Below are 19,295 nucleotides of genomic sequence, written 5' to 3'. Positions count from 1 at the left end.
CCAACTTACCCAGGATCGGGGGGCATTCGTTAATTTCAAAAAAAAAAAAGAAATCACACGATAGCTTTGCGAACCCCGTCCAAGCGTACAGTACCGCGAGTATATTTCGGATATGCGATTCGAGGTTGCGATTCGGCTGTTCTCGAAAGCGAAGCCGGAAATTAAAGAGTCTTGCGCAAACGACCGACCGGAAGAGACGGCGATGTTTTTCCGTTCTGCGTGGCTCCCTAAATACGCGTCAAATAGGCACGCGAAAGGAAAAGGGACGACAGAGGGAAAAAAAAGAAAGAGGAGGAAGGGGACAGGGAAAAACGTAGGTGAAAACGAGATAGCAATGACCAATTTTCACCGACACCGACGCTAGCCGCCTATCTCATTTCAAACGAGCGACCGACCCAATTTCGCGACAATGCGCCGCACTCTCTGCGAAAGAGATAGAAATGAATAAACGATAAAGAAGAAGAGGGCAACAAGAGAGCGAGAGAGAGAGAGAAAGAGAGAGAGAGAGTCAAATGCAGGGGTGGATGTGTTGAACGGTGGAAGGGTTGCAATGCGCGGCGGTTTTACGCGGCTGTGCGAGTTGCAATTCATGCGGCGCAGGAACTGATATTTCGCGGAAAATGAATCACTCTTATACAAACGAACGGACACACAGTGGTAACGGAATACAATAGTCAGACAATGGGTAGAGCGTAGCTTTCGGCCGGCGGTGGCTGCGGCTCGGACGGAGGGATCGTAACCAGAGAGATGCGCGACAGTGCTGGATTCCGTGGCTTTCCAGGGGGAGGAAAACGTTACCCAGCGAAAGGATGAAACTAGCGTTCTCTATGTCCAGCGACGGAACAAAGGTGCGCGTTTAGGAATACAAACTGCAACCGTGCTGCTCCGGAACAACATCCAAATTAAATTGGAGACGTCCATTAGAGCCGAGGCACGTCAAACTACATCCACTCGGGCTGGTTAATTGATGTCTAATTAGTATATTATTGAATCAACATCCGACGGATAGAGTACCCTGTGTGCACGTTTTTCAGTGAGCTCTCTCACTCTTGGGTAAACTCTTTGTAATTCTACCCATACGTACATACTTTGTAACGTCACCCTGTTACATTTTATCCAGTACAAAAAAGTCTTCGCAAGAGAATGAGGAGATGAAAGTTACATTATACAGAACTAGTCCTGATATACATTTGCTTTTTTTTATTAACAAACTACTTTCGTTCGAATACATGATATTTTATCAATGTAATATAAAAAAACTCGTCTTCGAGGGATAAACGAGAAAGTTTCGGCAATGAAATTCACAGTATGTGTAGTCGTCTCCATATATGTATTTTGTTTTACTAAACTGTTTTCTTTCGAGTAACATATAATATTCGAGCAATAAATATTGGAGCAAAGAGGAATCATCTTCACAGAAGCAAGGGAGGTACGCTTCACATGATATTGCTTCTCCTACTTTACGTTCTGTTTACGAAACAAAAGGAACAGGTTTTTAAACAGCTCCTTTAAATGCAATTTCATTTAATTTCGATGCAACGCAGGCAAATAGTGAAAGTAGTCCGGGCTGAACCTCTATCGAGTATTTCCTCGAAATATTATAGTGCACGGGAGATCTTTGAGCGAGTCGTGTTCAAACGCACAGCTCGCTTCGCTCCATTTAGCATGGCATGCGATATTGCAAACTGTTTTACGAGCCCGGGCTGTTTCTCTTTCCTTTCTTCGCTTGTCTGTTGGCCATCGTTCTTTGACGTTGCTCCTGAACCCGAAGCAACCAATAAAGGTTTTCGAGAACAGCAGTATCGACAGCAATTCATTTCTTTTGACTATCTTCGAATATCTGTGATTTACACGCGCGCGCGCACAAAAAAAAGGCACATACACGCGCACACAGACACGGATATATTCAAATCCGTGTTCCTCGGTGTTCATGAAATTTAAAAATCATCGGTTCGAAGGGTAGCCACGTTCTCTCGAGATTGCTCCTTTGAGATCTGGTCAATCGTAGCACGCCTCTACTTTATCAAACGTCTCGCCCGTACTCTTCGAGAGCTTTCATGAAATTTAATAGCTCACCCGACACGTTCCCTCACTCGGTTCGACGTGTATTACCTCGCGAAAGCCATTCGTACTGATTTCCTCTTCCATATTTCTATGGATGGACGAAATCATCCTTCAAACTGTAATCGTCTCTCTCGAGACAGAGAGGGCCCGTGGTGAATCGATATTATAGACATTCTTTTTTCTTCCTTCGTGACGTGTTTTTTTTTTCAGAGAAAAATGGAAGAAGAGAGAGAGAGAGACGTGTCCGTTGACATTTCACGTTGGCTCGTGTAAAAGCAATTATTTATTCGTTGAAAATTGGGGAACAACTTGAAATGGACTCTGCATCTGTAGGCATTTGACCTGTACATGTACAAACACACAAGCTAGATCGACGTACATTTAGAGTGACCGAGTATCTAACATGTATGTAAAATGTTAAAACACGCTCTACTTTAAGTGCTTCGTAACAATGAAATAACAGCGGATATCCATGAAACTTGATTATCGAAAACTTCTCGAAAGCAAGACGAAAGTCTCGTTAACTAATTCTTCGATTCTACGTTCTTATATTCATATGATTCTACTTTCTACTTTGCTACTTTAGTAGCAAAATGCTACTAAAGAACCGCTGCTTCTCGTATCATTGTTTTCACCATCTCTACATTTTCATCTAAACATTTCTGACAATTTTCTGTCAATTTCTTTTCTACGCTGTTGTACAGGACTTTTACGTACTATTTCGTAACGATCCATCACTTATCCATCCACTTGCAAACTAAGAAAATTCCGTTCTCTCTAAATCTACCATCCTAAGAAAGAAACTTGTATCTCCATCGACCTTTATCGTCATATTGTATCGTAGACTAGCGAACCTATTATCTTTTATAGCTAGTTGTTCGCCCTGCAGCAATTCTCTCCATAAGATAAAGAGATTTCGCAGAAGTTCCTCCCATTGCACGAAAAGAAAGCGGAGGATGCAGTCCTGATTTTTCGCAGCAACGGCAAGTGGAAATTCAATAGATAGCCGGACGGTAGAGAATGTTGTAGAGATTGTTACGATGGGCGTGATCTATGGGTGCACCGTGACCCGGCCGGCCCCACAACTTTCTCCAGGTATCGAAATGTCTTCGACAGCTTTCCAACTCCATCTTTCGTTCCTCCTGGAACGAAAATCATCCTTTTACACAAGCTACACGCGAGACTCTCTTTATCATCGAATCCGATCCGACCAAGCGATTGCCAGTCGAACCACGCTGTTGAAATTCCAAAGCATCTAACATGCAGTGCCACGCCAGAATCGTTTTATCGAGCATTCTAGAAAAAAACTAAGAACTACTAATCCATCGAATTTTGAAGTTTTGAGTTTTTGATCCAAAGTGTTTAAAATCTGATTTCACTACGCTTTTTTTCTGTTAGTCGATGAATTTGGATGTTTTATCAATTTTTATGTCAGAACTATCCGATACGTTTTCCTTTCTCCATTTAATTGTTGCAAAATATCGAGGCATGATTCGACGCAATACTAATTCTACGTTTCTGTTATTTATATTTTGTATTCTTCATTTTCTTCCTTGAGAGCAACAGCTCGATATACCAGAATACCTGCATTTCATTCTGACGTTGCATTGTATTATAATTCATCCAAGCATTCACTTCACACCAGCATGCTATTTCTGGCTTTTATCAAGCGTGCAAGTAAATAATGCAAAGTTTGCATAAAAGTCCATTACGTGTAACGTGAGGAACATCCATCACGGTTGATCAAAAGTCAAATTAACCTACCTCTAAATATATACGCTTACCAATGCTTTCTCCCGTTTTCGTCGCATTTGCTCGGCCAGCTCGGCGATGTATTCACGATCCCCAACTCCCAGCGATCGCAATCTAGCGACAAAAGCGGCGCAGATCAGCTTTGTAAATTCCGATATTTTCAATAACGTTCGATTTACGTCATTTCGCTTTTCGAGCACGCTGGTCCACATGATTTCGATAAATGAAAAAAAAATGTGTGCGTTGTTTCGCTCTCGCATGGCGGACGCACGTTTCATGTAACACGACAAATTGCAATTTCGTTCCAAACGAATGGAATCACGCGCTCATGGAGGCCGTGGCCGCGATTTTTCGCGTTCAAAGAAGCTCGTTCATACGCGAACAACATCTTTTTCCCAAAAACCGTTTAGCCGAAAACGAACGATTAAAACTGTGGCCTATAATTGCTTCGCGCATATTGGAAATTTTCCGGCTGAATATTGCGGCTGGTGCACGCGAAACCTCCGCCGGGCAAACAAAGTGGAAACGCCCGGTATAAATAATCTGGCAATAGCTTGTGAATTTCGCTGATTCGGATAATGGCCGCGAGACTCATTACGATTTCTATAAAAACTTACGATAACGCCGATATTGTGAAACTGTTTCGCGCTTGTGAAACGACCGCCGACTATTCTTAAACGATGCTTTCAATCACGAAAATTGGTTTTAATCCAGCGGAACGATTTGAAAAAGTAACGTGCAGGGGAAACTGATATTGCGACAAAATAAAGTGTAAATCAAAAGCGAAAAAAAAAAAGAAGAAACGAGCTACTCCGAACTACGCGTGCTGTTGAAACAACCTTCTTGTTTTCTAAGTGAGGAAAAAACAGATTCTCTTCTATTTCTCCGATAAACGTCGCCACAATACATAAAACGATTGTACACTCGAGAACGAAATGTGAAAGCAGGTTAAGCGAATTGTAAGAAGCAAAGAAGGAAAGTGTTTGCAAAACAAAGGGATGCCGGAACGATATCAGCTCTTTTTTAAAACGATAATGTATGAAGCTACACACTCGCCAACTACTTGCTACTGCGTTTCCACTTACGGGAGAGACCAACCTGCTGCAATACAAACTTCTATTGCTCTCGGAGAACTATCGCAATATTGTTTCCGAGCGGTGCTCGACTTTTTTACACGAATATTATCCCGGGTACCCGTAGTTTAATACATCTTTTATCAATGTTTTCTCGCGAGCGAATAAATTTCGCGTAATAATGTAAAAATGATACGTTACGAGCCGTTTAAAACTCACGCGGATCAATTTCATAAACTGAAAGTAGAACTTTTATGCATTTATGGGAGATTTAAAGCTACAAAAATGCATGAACTGCACACAGTACAGAAAAATACGTAAAAATATCCAAAATTGAGTATCTGTTATAATTTACTTCAAAAAAAAAAAAAAAAAAATATGAATTTGCATGGAAATTCCAAAATAATCCAGTGACGACGCTACAAACACTTTTTTTTTTAAATTCAGCTTGGAATTCGCTGTTATTTATATCGTCTTCTCGTAATAAATGAACTCGTGGAAGCAAGTCGTTTGTTCCTTGAGAATTGAGCATAAAAACTTTTACCCACTAAAAACTGAAGTTAGCCACGTGAGCTTATGAGAGGGATGGCGCGATGTTTAAATGAATAAAATATAGCGAAATAGCTTTGCCCCTCGTCTTCGCGAGATAAATAAAACGCTATAAATAATCATAAATATTCAATTCCAAAGAGTCGAAGTAATTCCCTGTCTCGCTGTGTCCAGGAAGGTTTAAGCAACGTTCCAAAGAAAAGATAAGCGCGATGTCACCTTACGAGACACCCAGCAGTCGGAGAGCAGTCCGCCAAGGGTATTTACTTTTTAATAGCCACCGGTGTACGAGACATTATGCAGATAAAGCGCTAGAAACTCTGATGAGGATGCAGTCTTCTTTTCTTTTTTTCTTTTTTTTACACTACGCGGGGCTAATCCCTCTTTCTAAAGGGTTGGTATTTTCTCGCCGGCCGAGAAGACCATTCTCCGTATCTCGATGAAGAAAACGGCGAGGAATAAATCGACAATGGAACAGCGTTCCGAAAACAACAAAGTTGTAGCGATCAGAAAACTTTCGGAATAAATTGAAGTTTCACCGGGTTATTGCAAAACGTCAACTCTCGAGTTTCCAAGTATTTAGAATCTGCATAACTGAAATGCAACACGAACCGCTAATTAAAAGTAAACAGCCACGCACACGCGCGCACACATACACACAGGCTGACCCAATGGAAAAGAATTTTCCTTATCTCTCCCTCAGAGGTACTTCTTTCGAACTCGTAACTTCGTAAAGAAGTTGCGAAAGATTCAGGTAGAAATTGTTGGAAAAGTTTGCTGACCGTGTCTTTCCCGAGTAACATGGAATTTTATTTAGTCGCTGAGCTAACAAAATGCGATGACAGTGGAAATAGGAGCGCGGCATTGTTCCGGTGTTTCTTTCTTTCGTCAACAATCATTCTGCGAGATAAGAGTCCCTTCATTAACGGACACAACAAGCGAATTAGAACGTCCGTTTGCCGTGTCTACACAGCCTTCTCTATTTAGCGAAACAAGAAAGAGAGAACGTCACTATGGGTGAAGAATAATCGATTATCTGAAGATTCGTATCGCGTCGATTCTCTTGCCTTTTCCTGTACAAGGCAGTCGATAATCAACGATGATTAATTGCCGCGATGTTCCACTGATGTCCAACCGTATTATAAACAACGTAACACCTCTGGCGGCTGCTTCATACAAAATTCCATTAAACGCTATCAAACTGTCTCGTTATACATTAGTCTCTCAGTGTTCCCATCTGTAATCGGTAACGATATATAACGATGTCATGATAAAACAATATGCCCTCGGCTATATTATTTCAGTGAAAATAGAATCGTAAAACGATGTATTAATATCGTGACAGAGATGCGGGATGATTTTAATTTCTAAAACTTTGTGCGAAAAATTTTGCCGCCGAGTTGTAGCTGATTCAACGTTTGCTTTCGACGAAAGCAGAAATAGATAGCAATCAATGATGAAACTGTGAAATGTCAAAGTCCAATGGATTTTACTCTTCAAACTAACGAATCTTGAATAATTGAGTCGCAGCAGTAATAATTTTAACGATTTCAATTAAATCATAAAATCACGTTGAAGAAAGAGAGACGTTAAATCCGACAACCATCAGAACTTTTGAAAATTGATGAAATTAAGAAATGTCAAAGAGATTTTACTCTTGACAAGATTTTGCTTTTGAAAATATTGAATCTCGAATAATTTAAATGGGGAAATGTTGAATAATTTAATATCAAATTTGTATGATTTGACGGTAACATTATTTCACCGACATTGAATAAATGTCGGTTGTAAAATAATTGCGGAATTATGACGTTGTAGGACATAATATAAATGCAGAGGAGGGATTCAAAAACGTTTCAAAGAGAAATTCTAAATCGAAAAATTGTCAGAAGGTGTCTCGAAGGTGTCAGAAATGTAGATTCTCTCTGATGAATAATTTTTCTTGAAGCAAGTAGAATTAGTCGCGCTCTTACGTTCATTTCGTTTTCAAATCTTAACGGAGGAGAGGCAACGTGTTTCAAAGTGTAGGAAGAAAGTAAAAGGGGAATGACTGGGGACGAGCGACAATACCCGTCGAGGCAGCCGTCTCGAGCGATTTTTCAGCGCTTAGTTGAACCCGAAACACCTTGAAACTGGAGGAAAATCAGAGGGAGGAAAACTGTTGACGAGCACACAGAGCGACAGACTGTAACGTTGACAAACATTCGAGAGGAAGAGGAACGCTGCGGAGGGGCCGTCAGCTGAACTTGTCGAGGTCGAGAGAGTTCAGGTCAATGGGTTGATTACCTGTAATGCAGTTATATCCCCCGGAGTAGCGTAACAACGCTAACCAGACCTGCATTGTAGGCTCATGGTTCGTCGCATTTTGATATGGCGTGTCTTTCGACACGTCGAGATTGCGCCCGAACGACAAGGGAGAACACATTCGGTAGAACGGAAAGCTTACCACGAGCTGACGCGATAATGAAACATCGGGACAACAGTTGGCGAGGAAGCTGAAGATTATTCGTAACAAGAAGAAAAGGAGAAATTGTTAGAACGTTGTGTGAGTAGACACGAGAGTGTGTCCAAGGGTCAACTATCAGAAATCAAGACGATCCACGTAAAGCAGACAGGAACATTCGCAACGGAAAAGGAGACTAATGGGAAAGGGAAAAAATGAAAGTGACGCAGGAAAATAAAAGCTAAGAAGCGACTGCGAGATCCATTTGCAAAACGCAATACGTACGAATCTATCGTGTACCCAGGACGGGTGGCGTCGGTGGCGACGTGACGAGTGTTTTGTGACTGCGAGTAATAACGTCTGCTGGTCAAAAGCGGGACCAATTCCACGCCGCCAGTCAATTCGTACACCTGAATTTCCTCGTTGTAGGGATTTTTCGAATCCCGTACCAGCCGCGTATCTGTGGCGATACCTAGGAAATAGACTGACCTAGAAACCGGATGCTGACCTTCCAACGCCCGACACCGGGAATTTCCGACCGTTTACCTGGTTCTGCTTTATCATCAAAGAACTTGTTCATATCCGTGACGGGCAAAGGGTTAATACTCCTTCTGTGTAACCTTTCGATGGTGGAATTGCTCGTCCAGCCCTGAAAGGATTCAAAGTGATAACTGGCTGCAGTTGCGATGCAGCTTGCGCAGTGCAAACCGAATCGAGTTAAGTGGGACACAAAGCCCATTGATATTCACATCTTGGACTCGCGTTCATCGCGTTCTAAGATCTAGCAACGTAACGGTGTTTCTATCCAAGCGCCATTGTCTAACTCCTTTATGCACGATCTTTCAAACTTTTTCTATTTTCTACCGAGTCTCTCTACGATTTTGTAAGAACCATCGAGACACAGTCTCCCGAGACGAGTTGAGACGAGTATCTTGATAAAAGTACCAGTCGGTCGTCGTACTTTGACGAAACTGAAATTAAAATGGTATTTTTTGATTTTCCGTTAACTGAACCACCGAGATCACGTCGCTTGTGTGAAAGATAAAAAGGAAAGAACGAAAGGATCTCGCTGTTGAAGGTGAAAACTCAGCCGAGAGAAAAGAATCTTCGCGCAAATGAAAACACAAGCGAGGAGGGGGATAATCCAGAGAAGGATAAATGAAAGAGTGAATCACGAAGGAGGGCAATAGAGCTGACAGGAAAATCTATCATCAGATAATCAGTAATCGCTTAGCTCCAAGCTCGATTTAACGCGGTTGCATCGTTCATTCATCAACGTCATTCTAGTTAGCTGCTAGTTAGTTGCAGCAAGGCAAACAGTGCGGTTTATTATGAAGAAAAACAGAAAACTTCTCCATAAATCCATGCCCGGGAGCGAGCAGGGTTTACGCCCCGAGACAACGTTAACGGTTTTGAAGAGACCGAGCCGAAGAATGCCTGATGGAAAAGGGTGAAGAAAAACAGGGAAAAGGAGGCACTCTTCCTGCTAGGAGACGAGTTTACGTGCGGGAAACTCGGCTGAAGTGGAACGCGCTAATAAATTTTAGTTTAAACTTTCGGTGCCGCCGATGCTGGACTGAGGATCGTTCAATTACGCAGTAACGCGGCACGGTTATGTGTTTGCTATTCGGGGATGCTACGGCGGTTAATTAAAAATTAAGAGTTTCGTCCTCCGGAGATGATTGGCCCTGCCGAGAGAGAGAGAGAGAGAGAGAGAGAGAGAGAGAGACCGAAACGAAAGCCCGAAAGGAGACCAGGGATGGTTGGGTGGTGCGCTCGATTGAAGCCGCGTCTCCACGGAAACGCGACCGCCGTGTCTCGAAAGCACGTTAATATAAACGCTAATTTCCACATCAAACGTTGTTTATCAACAGCCACCAAGTATACGATGATATTCCAGCTCGATAGAAAAAAACCTACGTCCGTTTTTGCGCCGACACTGTACGCGTCGTTACATCCGTTTCTATTACACGGCACATTAACTTGCGTGTGTACCAAGTCGCAGAAATCCAGACGGAAATCCCAAGCAAGGTCTTGATTGCATCTCGCTGCGGTTTCAACGATTCAATCTCCCTTTGCCGAGCGGGTCATGCATCCCGATCTAAAAGCTTCACATGTTTCATAAGTATTAGGACACTTGTTGGTCTGTTAAAGAACGTAGCAATTGATCTAAATTATAAAACTTTGAATTTATACGAGACAAATTAGCTGAAATTGTTTGTCAGAATTGTAAAAGAGTGGCGAATGAATAATTTGCTTTCCCCGGGAGAAATGTTATTGAAAAGAACTGAAATTAATTGCTTTCGTGGGAAAAACAATAAATATTGCATGAGAACTAACTATGACGATGCAACAAATACAGACGGAGAGAAATTTAATTCAGTTGTGTAATTGTTGAGATTAACACAACTTCGTAACAACAATTCATTTTTAATCTAGCTTTCCGTAGATTTCCTAATACTTACGATCGAAGATGTACGATCAAAGCCTATGTACAAGTTTTCAGCCAATCAGTCTGAATCAGGCAAGAAGAACTTGTGAACAAGTGAAAAATCACGATCAGTGTACGCTAAAGTAACTCTCGGCTATAAATGAAAAATTAAACAAACGCAAACGTGAAAGGAAGAAATAAACTCAAATGCCTCAATTTACAAACAAGGTTTTGGACAAATAGGTTTCAGAGAAACAAAGTCTGATTAACAAGCCAATCGTTGGTGAACCCTAAGTACCTAACGCATCGAAAAGTATGCGTACCAGAGACTCGAGGAAGCGCACACCCAGCAACTTGGGATCCCTCCAAGGAACTCCACCCGGACCAGGTCGACCCCAGGGCCAGAGCGGTGCCAGCTAAGCACACGGCGTCATAGCGTATTAAGCAGTTTCCAAGGTTCGTTTCCTGCATCCGCGAGGTGACTGATTCGCGTTCAAGCACGTGCGCAAAATCATTGCACCCGATTGCTATCTCAACATTCGGGATAAATTCAACACTCCTTGACCACTGCGTGAAACGTTTAACAAACGGACTTACCTGTTACGCTTTCAGACACGTCTGTATCACGCTATTAAAAATCCGATCTCACTCGATAGAAATCTCGCTAGAATCGTTTCGCAAAGAAAAATGCGAACGCCACGAGTGTTGAATTCATCCCCGCGACGCCATAAAATTTTCGATTCTTATTCATGTAATTTAACTTTCCCAGAGGAAAGTTCGATAGTCGAATTGGAATGAGCAGCAGTTGAAACAAAAGGGCGACATCTATTTTTCGTTGGAATTTTCTTAGGAAATTCTCTTGACGTAAAGTTTTTCGCGTCTCCTCGCGAAGAGAAATCGACTTTCTTTCCAGAGGAAGCTAGTAGAAACGTTTCCAACTTTACGTGATCGGAGAACGATACGTCTGCGATCTGACCGGAAACGGGCTGAATACCCAGCTACGTCGACGTTCTCCTCTTTATCGACGTTATTGCGAAAAAAGTGTTTCACGTTTATCGTACAAGGAAAGCCCATTACGAAATTCCTCTTACGTAAACTACCATCATGATCAAACTTTCCTCATTTCCAATCCGTTGTGGCGTTCGCTTATTATTGTGCGAAACTTTTCATTTTCGTGAAAGCCGAACTGTTCCCTGAATTTTTGATAGATCGGAGAACACGAAATGTCGTTAATTAGAAACGTTGATCACTGTTGTTTGAAACTAACTATTGGCCTAGCTCAACCTTCAACCGGATAAAGTTTCAATTATAAAAAAAAATCCAAAGAGAGAATTTCTGGAAAAGACGCTCAATTTTAACCGATCTAATACCGATCTAAAATAGTGGAACGATCAAATTAGCTTAATGGTGAAGAATTATGCGTAAAGAAAGAGCTACTCGAGATTTGTGAACAAACTATTGTTAAGCAGATAAAGAACATCGATGAGTTCCAATCGATAACTCGTGAACGAGATGGCGGGAAAGTTTCGTGCACGAAGTAACTTGAGATGTTAATGAAAGGCAGCGTCACCGAGGTGACGACGATATCGTTGGATTTTATCGATACAACTGCGATAAGAGCGACAGGAACTACTCTCCAATTTTTCCACCATCTCGTCATCGACAAATCTTTCCTATCGATCATATTTTTTCCAGTGCGATGTTCGTTCCTTGTGTTATTAATCGAAACAAAATTTTTCGAGAAAATTCATTCAACTTTCAACCATGAGGAAATATAACAACCGAATAAAACGAAGAGAAAAATATTTAATGACATCGTGTGGTTAATGAAACATCAGAAACTTCATTAGTTAAAACAGAAAGTTAAAATTATAAGACTGTAAAAATAGCAAAAAATAAAGTAAAGAAAACACGGGGGGAAAATTCCTACTTAGGCTACTTAACTATATTCACAAAAATATGAAGCTGCATAAAATTACGCAGTCTACTTATCACATTCTTCCTCTATAATATTTTTAGAATAAAGAAAATTAATGGAAGAAAGGCTACGAGAAGGCCTTTCGTTCTGCAGTCACACACAAAATGGCAAACAGGTATATATGTATGTATAAGACGTAACGAAAGCCGCTGAGTGTGTCTTTTTTTATCATAACTTTGAATTGCAAATAATCCTTGTGGACTAGATTCCCAATCACGATCACGAACGATCGCCACACTAGGCTAGTTGCGTCACTGGAAACATATCGGAGGCAAACATTTGCACGGTTATTATCGAGCAGCGGCGAAATGCATCTTTACGATGATAATGGCTCTCGTAATTGGCAGGATAATAAGGGTTAGAACGACATCCTTCAACGCGAATTGCTCGCTGTTTTCTGCAAACAGCTAGCGGCTGCCCTAATTTTCCAAACAACCTTCGATCCCGTCCCACTTTTCCTCACCGCCTGTCTTTTGTATATAACGTCACGTCGTGGAATAATATTATTCGCAGATTTTCGTGCCCGGAATTTCGCCAACTCACCGTTCTTGCTTTTTCGCGTGGCTTTCGCCAAGGATAGCCTGTTGGTATGGATAACACAGCCGCGTTACTTTTCAGGGGAGTGAAATAAATTTCATTCAAGGTTTCTCATTACGCAGCGAGTTACAATGTTTAGATTGAACCAACATGGCCTTCGTTTTGATTAAAATTTAAAAACGTCGCTCCAATTTTCACGTGTCATAATTTTTCTTTAACAGAAGAAGAAGCTTAGTTGTACAATGAGAGTAGAGCACGTTAAATAGAAGGTAAGATAACGTAGGAATAAAAATGGAATTAATTACTGAAATTAGAAAATTACAGAAGCAACTTTGGAATTTTAGATTCGGTATTTATTTACTTACGGAGTGTAAAATCGATAACGTGAGAATAATAACTTGAATTATTAATTTAACGATTAATTCATCTATTTAAAAAGCTGAGGATAATCTTCGGATTAAGAATGATTAATTCATGTCTTTGCAAATTGCTGGCGCTTACGTCAATATTAAATTATCTAATTACAAAGTAGAGAACATTCTCGGAAAGAAAAAGGAATCGAGCAGACTATTATTGCGTTGATTAAATTCTTTAATTTAACGCGAAAATCAAGTGGCTGGAAAAATCAATCGATGAAGTTTAAATATGTAATTAATTAATTAAAAAAAAAAGAAACGAAGCTTCGATGCAACGTGCTTCGTACGGTTCGTAATGTATTTCTTCAAGATTTTGATTTTTGTAAATAGCAAATGTTTTAATTCGCTCGTGAGATTTGAAAATTTTTTTAATTATTACTCCATGTGTAATTTTGAAAACATTAAATTAATAATCCAAATAACCATACAGTAAATATTATACATTATTACGCGGCGTCCTTTTTATCGAAACCAGTGTATGCCATTGATTGACGTAAATCCATCATTGGCGAATCGACAATGCAACAACATGAAAATGATAACAAAGACAGCAAAAAGCAACACAGGGAATAATCACATATCGCATAAAGATTGTCAATGGTTATCGAATTTACGTCAAACGTAGTGAGAATTACGGCAAATCTCCTTATTCAAGTTGAATTTTTCTACGGAAATGGTGAAAAATATTCGGACGCAATCGGATGTTTAAATGATAGGTACATAAATTGTTTGAAACTCTACCTGTCCGAAATTGTGACACTTCGATAGCTCCGGCGGCTCTAGAGGCACGTTTTTCTTTCTGAGAGTAGCGGCACAGGGTGCACCACCGCCTGGTTTACCCCAAGGCGAATAACTCTCCAAAATCTGCTGCAGCTGCAAAAAGAAAAAAATAATTATTTCGAAATGTTATATTTTCTAATTGATTTGTAAATTTCTGCATATTCCTAAAAATAAAATTGTGGGTAGATAAAATGACCAGAATAAACGTGAAAATAAATAGGTAACACTGTTGGGAATACCGTAGTAGTCCGTGGTTCCGCTTGTCCGACGCAACACGGATTGATTCTACTGCACGCTTGTCGAAACCATATTGTCCGAACAGTTTTAAAGAGCGAACGTTCGAGCTTTGAATTCCCTTCCGATGCCGTTTAACGAGATTTTTCAAAATTAGCCAAGAATTCTAATGAGATTAAATTTTCCTTTTCCACGGACTTATATCGATATTTTTGCCAGACGAAACTTTACGAGGTAATAACTTTCCTCGAATCGCACTCACCGGTAATATTTCGATAATGTAAGTTTAGCAAATGGAAAATTTAAAGCTAGAATATTTTCCGTCGGGATAGAACTAAATATTTATATTTTTGTCGATGTTGAACTTTAATACTAGAATTTTAATGCTAGATGCAAACAATTTAATGCTGTGCACGTGAAATTTTACATTGAAAAGTCGCAGAGTTATATAAAAACTAACTTCTATGATGTAAATGTTGCTTGAAACACATAAAAATAAAAAAAGAAGGAAATGCAATTTTTTAATTCCTTTTTTAACTCGGTTTTAGCGAGACATTTTCATTAGAACGTGAAGTAATCCGTTTCCTGTGAAAGTCGCGGAGAACCGTGTTTTTTAATGCTTGAGGAGTACGGGTCGTGAATTTCGGAATTCTCATGTTCATTCATCGCTGTAATCTACGGATAAATGTTCCTGTTTATTATTATCTAAAGAGAAATTCCTTGGCACGGCCTTTGTAGCATGCTAATATTCAACTGTTCTTAATCCGACGTTGGCGGTCCGAGATAAGTAATTCGGATGCACTTTACGGCTCTGAATATTTTAATCTTTTATTAGATTTCGCCAACTAACCACTACACACGTATGAATCTTTCTACCAGAAATTGTTCCTTCACTGATAGAAAGAAAATTCGCGTTCGCGCTAATACCCGGTTCTGACGCTTCTCCATAAAATGGACATAAAAAATCTTTATAAAGAAAAACTGCATATATTAGAACTTTAAAAAGTTATGTTGATTAAAAAAAAAGAAGCCCCATCGGATTTTTTGTGGTTCGTTAATTTTTCGTTTCTTCTCTTTTCTTATATATTATTAAAATCCAAAGGGAATTTAGAATTAAAAGAATTACGAGTGTTTTTAATTACAACAAATGCGAAATGACGCATGCAGCTCGTGTCGTGCTATACGATTAGAAATGACGGATAGAAATGTAGTTCAACTAACAATGATCAAAAGTACGAGTTCCATTAAAACCTGTGGAAACGTTTGCGCTCGTTAGTGAAATATTTCTTACTACCAAGGCAAATATATGCAGTAATTACAGCATGCAGCTGCTAATGACACGGTTCATACAAATTGCGCTCAACGAATCACTTTAACATTCGCCAGTTACATGAATCTCGTTGGTAAAAATAACGTTTCAATTGAAACGAAGTTTGAATCCCGACCAAGTGTGAACTGAAAATTTCAGTGACTTTCAATGAAACGTTCCGCTATATATCATTAAGTTGAGCATCAAACGTTGACAAAATTTACAGTCGAGGGAGAAGTAGAAACACGCCACTTTAGTCTTCGAAGAACTACTTTCGTGCCATAAACCATGATAAGAAGTCTAAGTGCCATCTACCATTCTCTATTGTTTCCCATTTCTATTTTACAGAGCTTCGCGCACGGTTAAACGACCGTGTGACCACTTGAAATCCCATTGTAACGTGAGGAATCTTTCGCATGGCCTCTTGTAAATCTTCGCGGTTATTGCCGAGCTATCGAAGAAACGCTACAAAGGGGAAAAAATAACGGCTGTTGCCGATATCAAGGCGCCAGCATTGATCTTCATCCGATCAGCGACAACCATACCGAATGAAATTGGGGGAGCCAAGAAAGCTGGTTGGTCAACAAACGGTAGTGACGTAAACGATGCTCGAGTTTAACGTAACAGTCATTTACGACGCGTACTTCTCGCTGTTCGCGGTGCTTTTGACATTGCAACTCCTCCTTTCGTCGTCTCCACGAGACAGTTCCCTCTTCAACAGCTCGCCGTTCTCGTTCCTTTCTCGCATCCTGCTCCACTTCCGGGACGTACGTCGTCTCCGGGATATCCTGCGCCATCTCAGTCCCGGTGTCTTCCTCTTAATAAAAGGACGAACAAATCACGAGCATCGCGTGTAAGGGAACACGTGCTACATATGTACGTCAGTGGACACTCTGAAAATCAAATGGAGGGTTTCGGTCGAAACTGTATCGGAGTAGAGTTAGAAAACTAACGAAAACTTGCTCTATCTTCGAAACTCTTTCAATTTTGCTAATGTTCTTCTAAACTTCTTCTTCGTGACTATCAAATAATTATTACACGATGAAATTAAGCAATCGATAAGTAAATAGTGATAAAATTTGAAATTGGTGCTATCTATCGCTGAATTACTGGACGAATTATGGAAATTACCGATACTGACAATAAAAAGCCATTAATATCAAACTTGATAACGTCATGTCACATGACAAGATATTCGTTATCATCTGTTATCGATTTAACAAGGTATTTTTCTTTGAGAGAGGACGCGACATCAATCTGCATAGCTCTATATCTATATACGATAATTTCATTCGCGTAGGAATATTAACGCTCGGAGTTATCTAATTTGCGTGATACTTTTTCTTCCAGTTAAATGTTACAATCAATTAACTTTTCCGGATTTTTGTAGGTTTTACAACGTAGCTCAAATTGAAGCATCAAGGATGCTTGTACACGATGAAACATTTTAGTAACAGAATTTTAGTGCGATGAAATATATCTCGTACAAATAAAAAATTAGTTTATTTTGTTTTTTTAATATACTTTAGAACTCGTTGTATAAAAATGGTTAGATAATAATAACTCTAATTTAACAAAAAACACAGCAAGAGAATTTTTTACTAAAGTAATTCATTCTCTCCTATTATTAATTTCAATATACGTGTATTCATAAAATTTTTAATTTATTTCCGGAAGTTAGTTCTATTCGGAACATTCAATGCGAATAATATGAAAGAATATAACTTTCGATTCATCCATAAAAATATTTTCATAACATGCTCGAGCACGGAATGCATACAGCTAGGGATAAAACGAAAAAGCTTCGGCACATGTTTGCATAAAACCATCAATATCGTTTTATCTGGACACAACGATCTTATTACAAGGTGCTCCGAAAATTTCATTTTAATAATGAAAAACTATCATCGCACGACATTTGAATTTTTCTAATCTAACGAATCTTTAAGCAAGGGAATTACAATAATTTTCATATTTAAATGAACGCAATGGCTTTTTCAAATCAACGTGGACGAGATAAATTCAAAAGGAATGAGACTTCCGAATGAGAATTAGTTTCGAAAACTAAGATCAGTAACAATGTATATGTAATGTTGTGTTCTACAGCGCCAATCATTTTACTTTCAAATACACCGCAAAATCGTTTCTCTTTACCCGGAATTAAATACGGCGAGAACATACACTCGGTTCGAGATATCTGTTAAAAAATTAAATAGCTTTGAATAAAACATTTTGCATGCGATTACGTGACGGCAAGTTCTTCCACAACGGAGGAGAGAAAAATCCCCTCGTCGAAATCTACGAAAAAATTTTGAACACTAAACTACTGTAACGATGAAGAGAAAATATGTACATAATCGTACGACTTAAATAGTTCTTGAGCAATTAGCTCCAATTGTTATTTATAGATAATTTTTTAAACATTTCAGAGACGCTCACTGATTTGATAAAATGCACATTGTCCTCAATTAGAATCCGACTGAAGGTCTAACATTCTTTCGCTTTGCGAACTCGTACAGCCCTATCTCGCGAAAGGTAATATTAAGTTTAATACTCACGACGATGGAGAAGTTTTGCGTGTTGCGGAAACAAGACTCGATCCCAATGCGGGTAACAGCAACTCGCAAAAATATTTGATAAACCGATTACATCCATACAAAAGCTGCTCACCTGACGATGAGAGCACGCGACTACCAACCACCCCGTGAATCCACCCTTCGACAAAGTCAGCCACCCTGTGCTAGTTGCCGACGTCGATTCTGCACATACCAGCACATCCCCCTCGACGTACAACCGTTACTATATGCGTCACGTTTTACGTCGTTACCATCTACCACTATACCACTCGACCTTCGACTGCTGGTTCATGAGCAGGGCCGTGAAGATTCACGGAAGTACCCCTAACGTCGATTATAAAAATCACTTATAAACGTTTGAAGATTTGAAATATGTTCGATTCGAGAGAATAGTTCGAATAATAATTCAACTAACTTGCTGAATTTAAAATATTTAGTATACTCAATATGGGTTACTAAAATATTAATTATCAGTTATCGAACTTTCTAATTATACGTAATTAAACTAATTCATAACTAATTCATAATTAATTCATAACTAATGAATTCATATGCTAAAATTATTTTTGACTTCCATCTTTAGTCATCCATTCATTTAGTTTATCAATTAGTCGATAACAAGTTAAATAATTAAAAGCAAGAAGCTATTATCAACTTTTTACCATAATTATTGTATGCCCCGTAACACATAGTTAGAAAATATTTATTGATAGATAACTCTGATTTGATACATAACTTTTCGTGTTTTTTATTACGTAAAGGAAGAATATTACAAATATTGCGAAAGAATTATATCACAAGCACTAATGGAATATTTCTTAAATATATACAAAATCGATAAAATATCGAAAGAACTAAAATTGTAGTAAAAATAATTGTGCGAAGTTAGTTGTTCTGTTTGTCAAACATACTACATATCGCTTTTTAAAGATACACGCAAAGCATGCTATTCTGCAATATTTGTTTTTACTTTACTATTAAACCAGCAAAATATTTACAAACGTACATTAAAACTTTCAGAGATATGCAAGATGTAAGCAACTCAAGCTTCAAATTAAAAGAAATCTGTAAAATAAATAAAGCGTACCGATGTTTTTAAAATCATTCAAAAAAAGTTCAAAAAATACGCGACTAAATTTGTACTTATTAAATT

The 19,295-nt window shown here is 39.2% G+C and overlaps 1 protein-coding gene across 4 annotated transcripts; it reads right to left on the bottom strand.

Moving 5' to 3' along the window:
- Positions 1 to 1,318: 1,318 nt before the first annotated feature.
- Positions 1,319 to 18,366, bottom strand: LOC122529661. 4 transcript variants are annotated; one of them, XM_043655984.1, is made up of 8 exons: positions 18,125 to 18,366; positions 16,211 to 16,459; positions 13,985 to 14,116; positions 10,636 to 10,728; positions 8,428 to 8,530; positions 8,167 to 8,353; positions 3,849 to 3,930; positions 1,319 to 3,206 (listed from the first exon to the last, which is right to left on the bottom strand). In XM_043655984.1, exons 2-8 carry the CDS (start codon positions 16,361 to 16,363, stop codon positions 3,060 to 3,062), a joined length of 897 nt encoding a protein of 298 aa, XP_043511919.1. In that variant the 5' UTR covers positions 16,364 to 16,459; positions 18,125 to 18,366; the 3' UTR covers positions 1,319 to 3,059. The 4 variants fall into 4 exon arrangements, with proteins under 4 accessions (XP_043511919.1, XP_043511920.1, XP_043511922.1 ...); XM_043655985.1 differs by having other exon boundaries at positions 18,237 to 18,366; XM_043655987.1 differs by lacking the exon at positions 3,849 to 3,930.
- Between the last annotated feature and the right edge of the window lie 929 nt (positions 18,367 to 19,295).

The sequence above is a fragment of the Frieseomelitta varia genome, unplaced genomic scaffold (genome assembly GCF_011392965.1).
Source record: "Frieseomelitta varia isolate USP_RPSP 00005682 unplaced genomic scaffold, Fvar_1.2 scaffold_30, whole genome shotgun sequence".
Lineage (NCBI taxonomy): Eukaryota > Metazoa > Arthropoda > Insecta > Hymenoptera > Apidae > Frieseomelitta > Frieseomelitta varia.
Note: the sequence above shows the minus strand (reverse complement) of the source record. Positions and strands in the feature narration are given on the sequence as shown.

Bases quoted from the DNA above. Each gene is read 5' to 3' on its own strand.
- LOC122529661 (XM_043655984.1), bottom strand. From the start codon at position 16,363: ATGGCGCAGGATATCCCGGAGACGACGTACGTCCCGGAAGTGGAGCAG. The intron at 3,931-8,166 runs GTACGTATTGCG...TTTTGTCGCTAG, and splicing joins CCTGGGTACACGATAGATTC to ATTGCGATCGCTGGGAGTTG. The intron at 3,207-3,848 runs GTAAGCGTATAT...TTTTCGTTCCAG, and splicing joins GAAAACGGGAGAAAGCATTG to GAGGAACGAAAGATGGAGTT.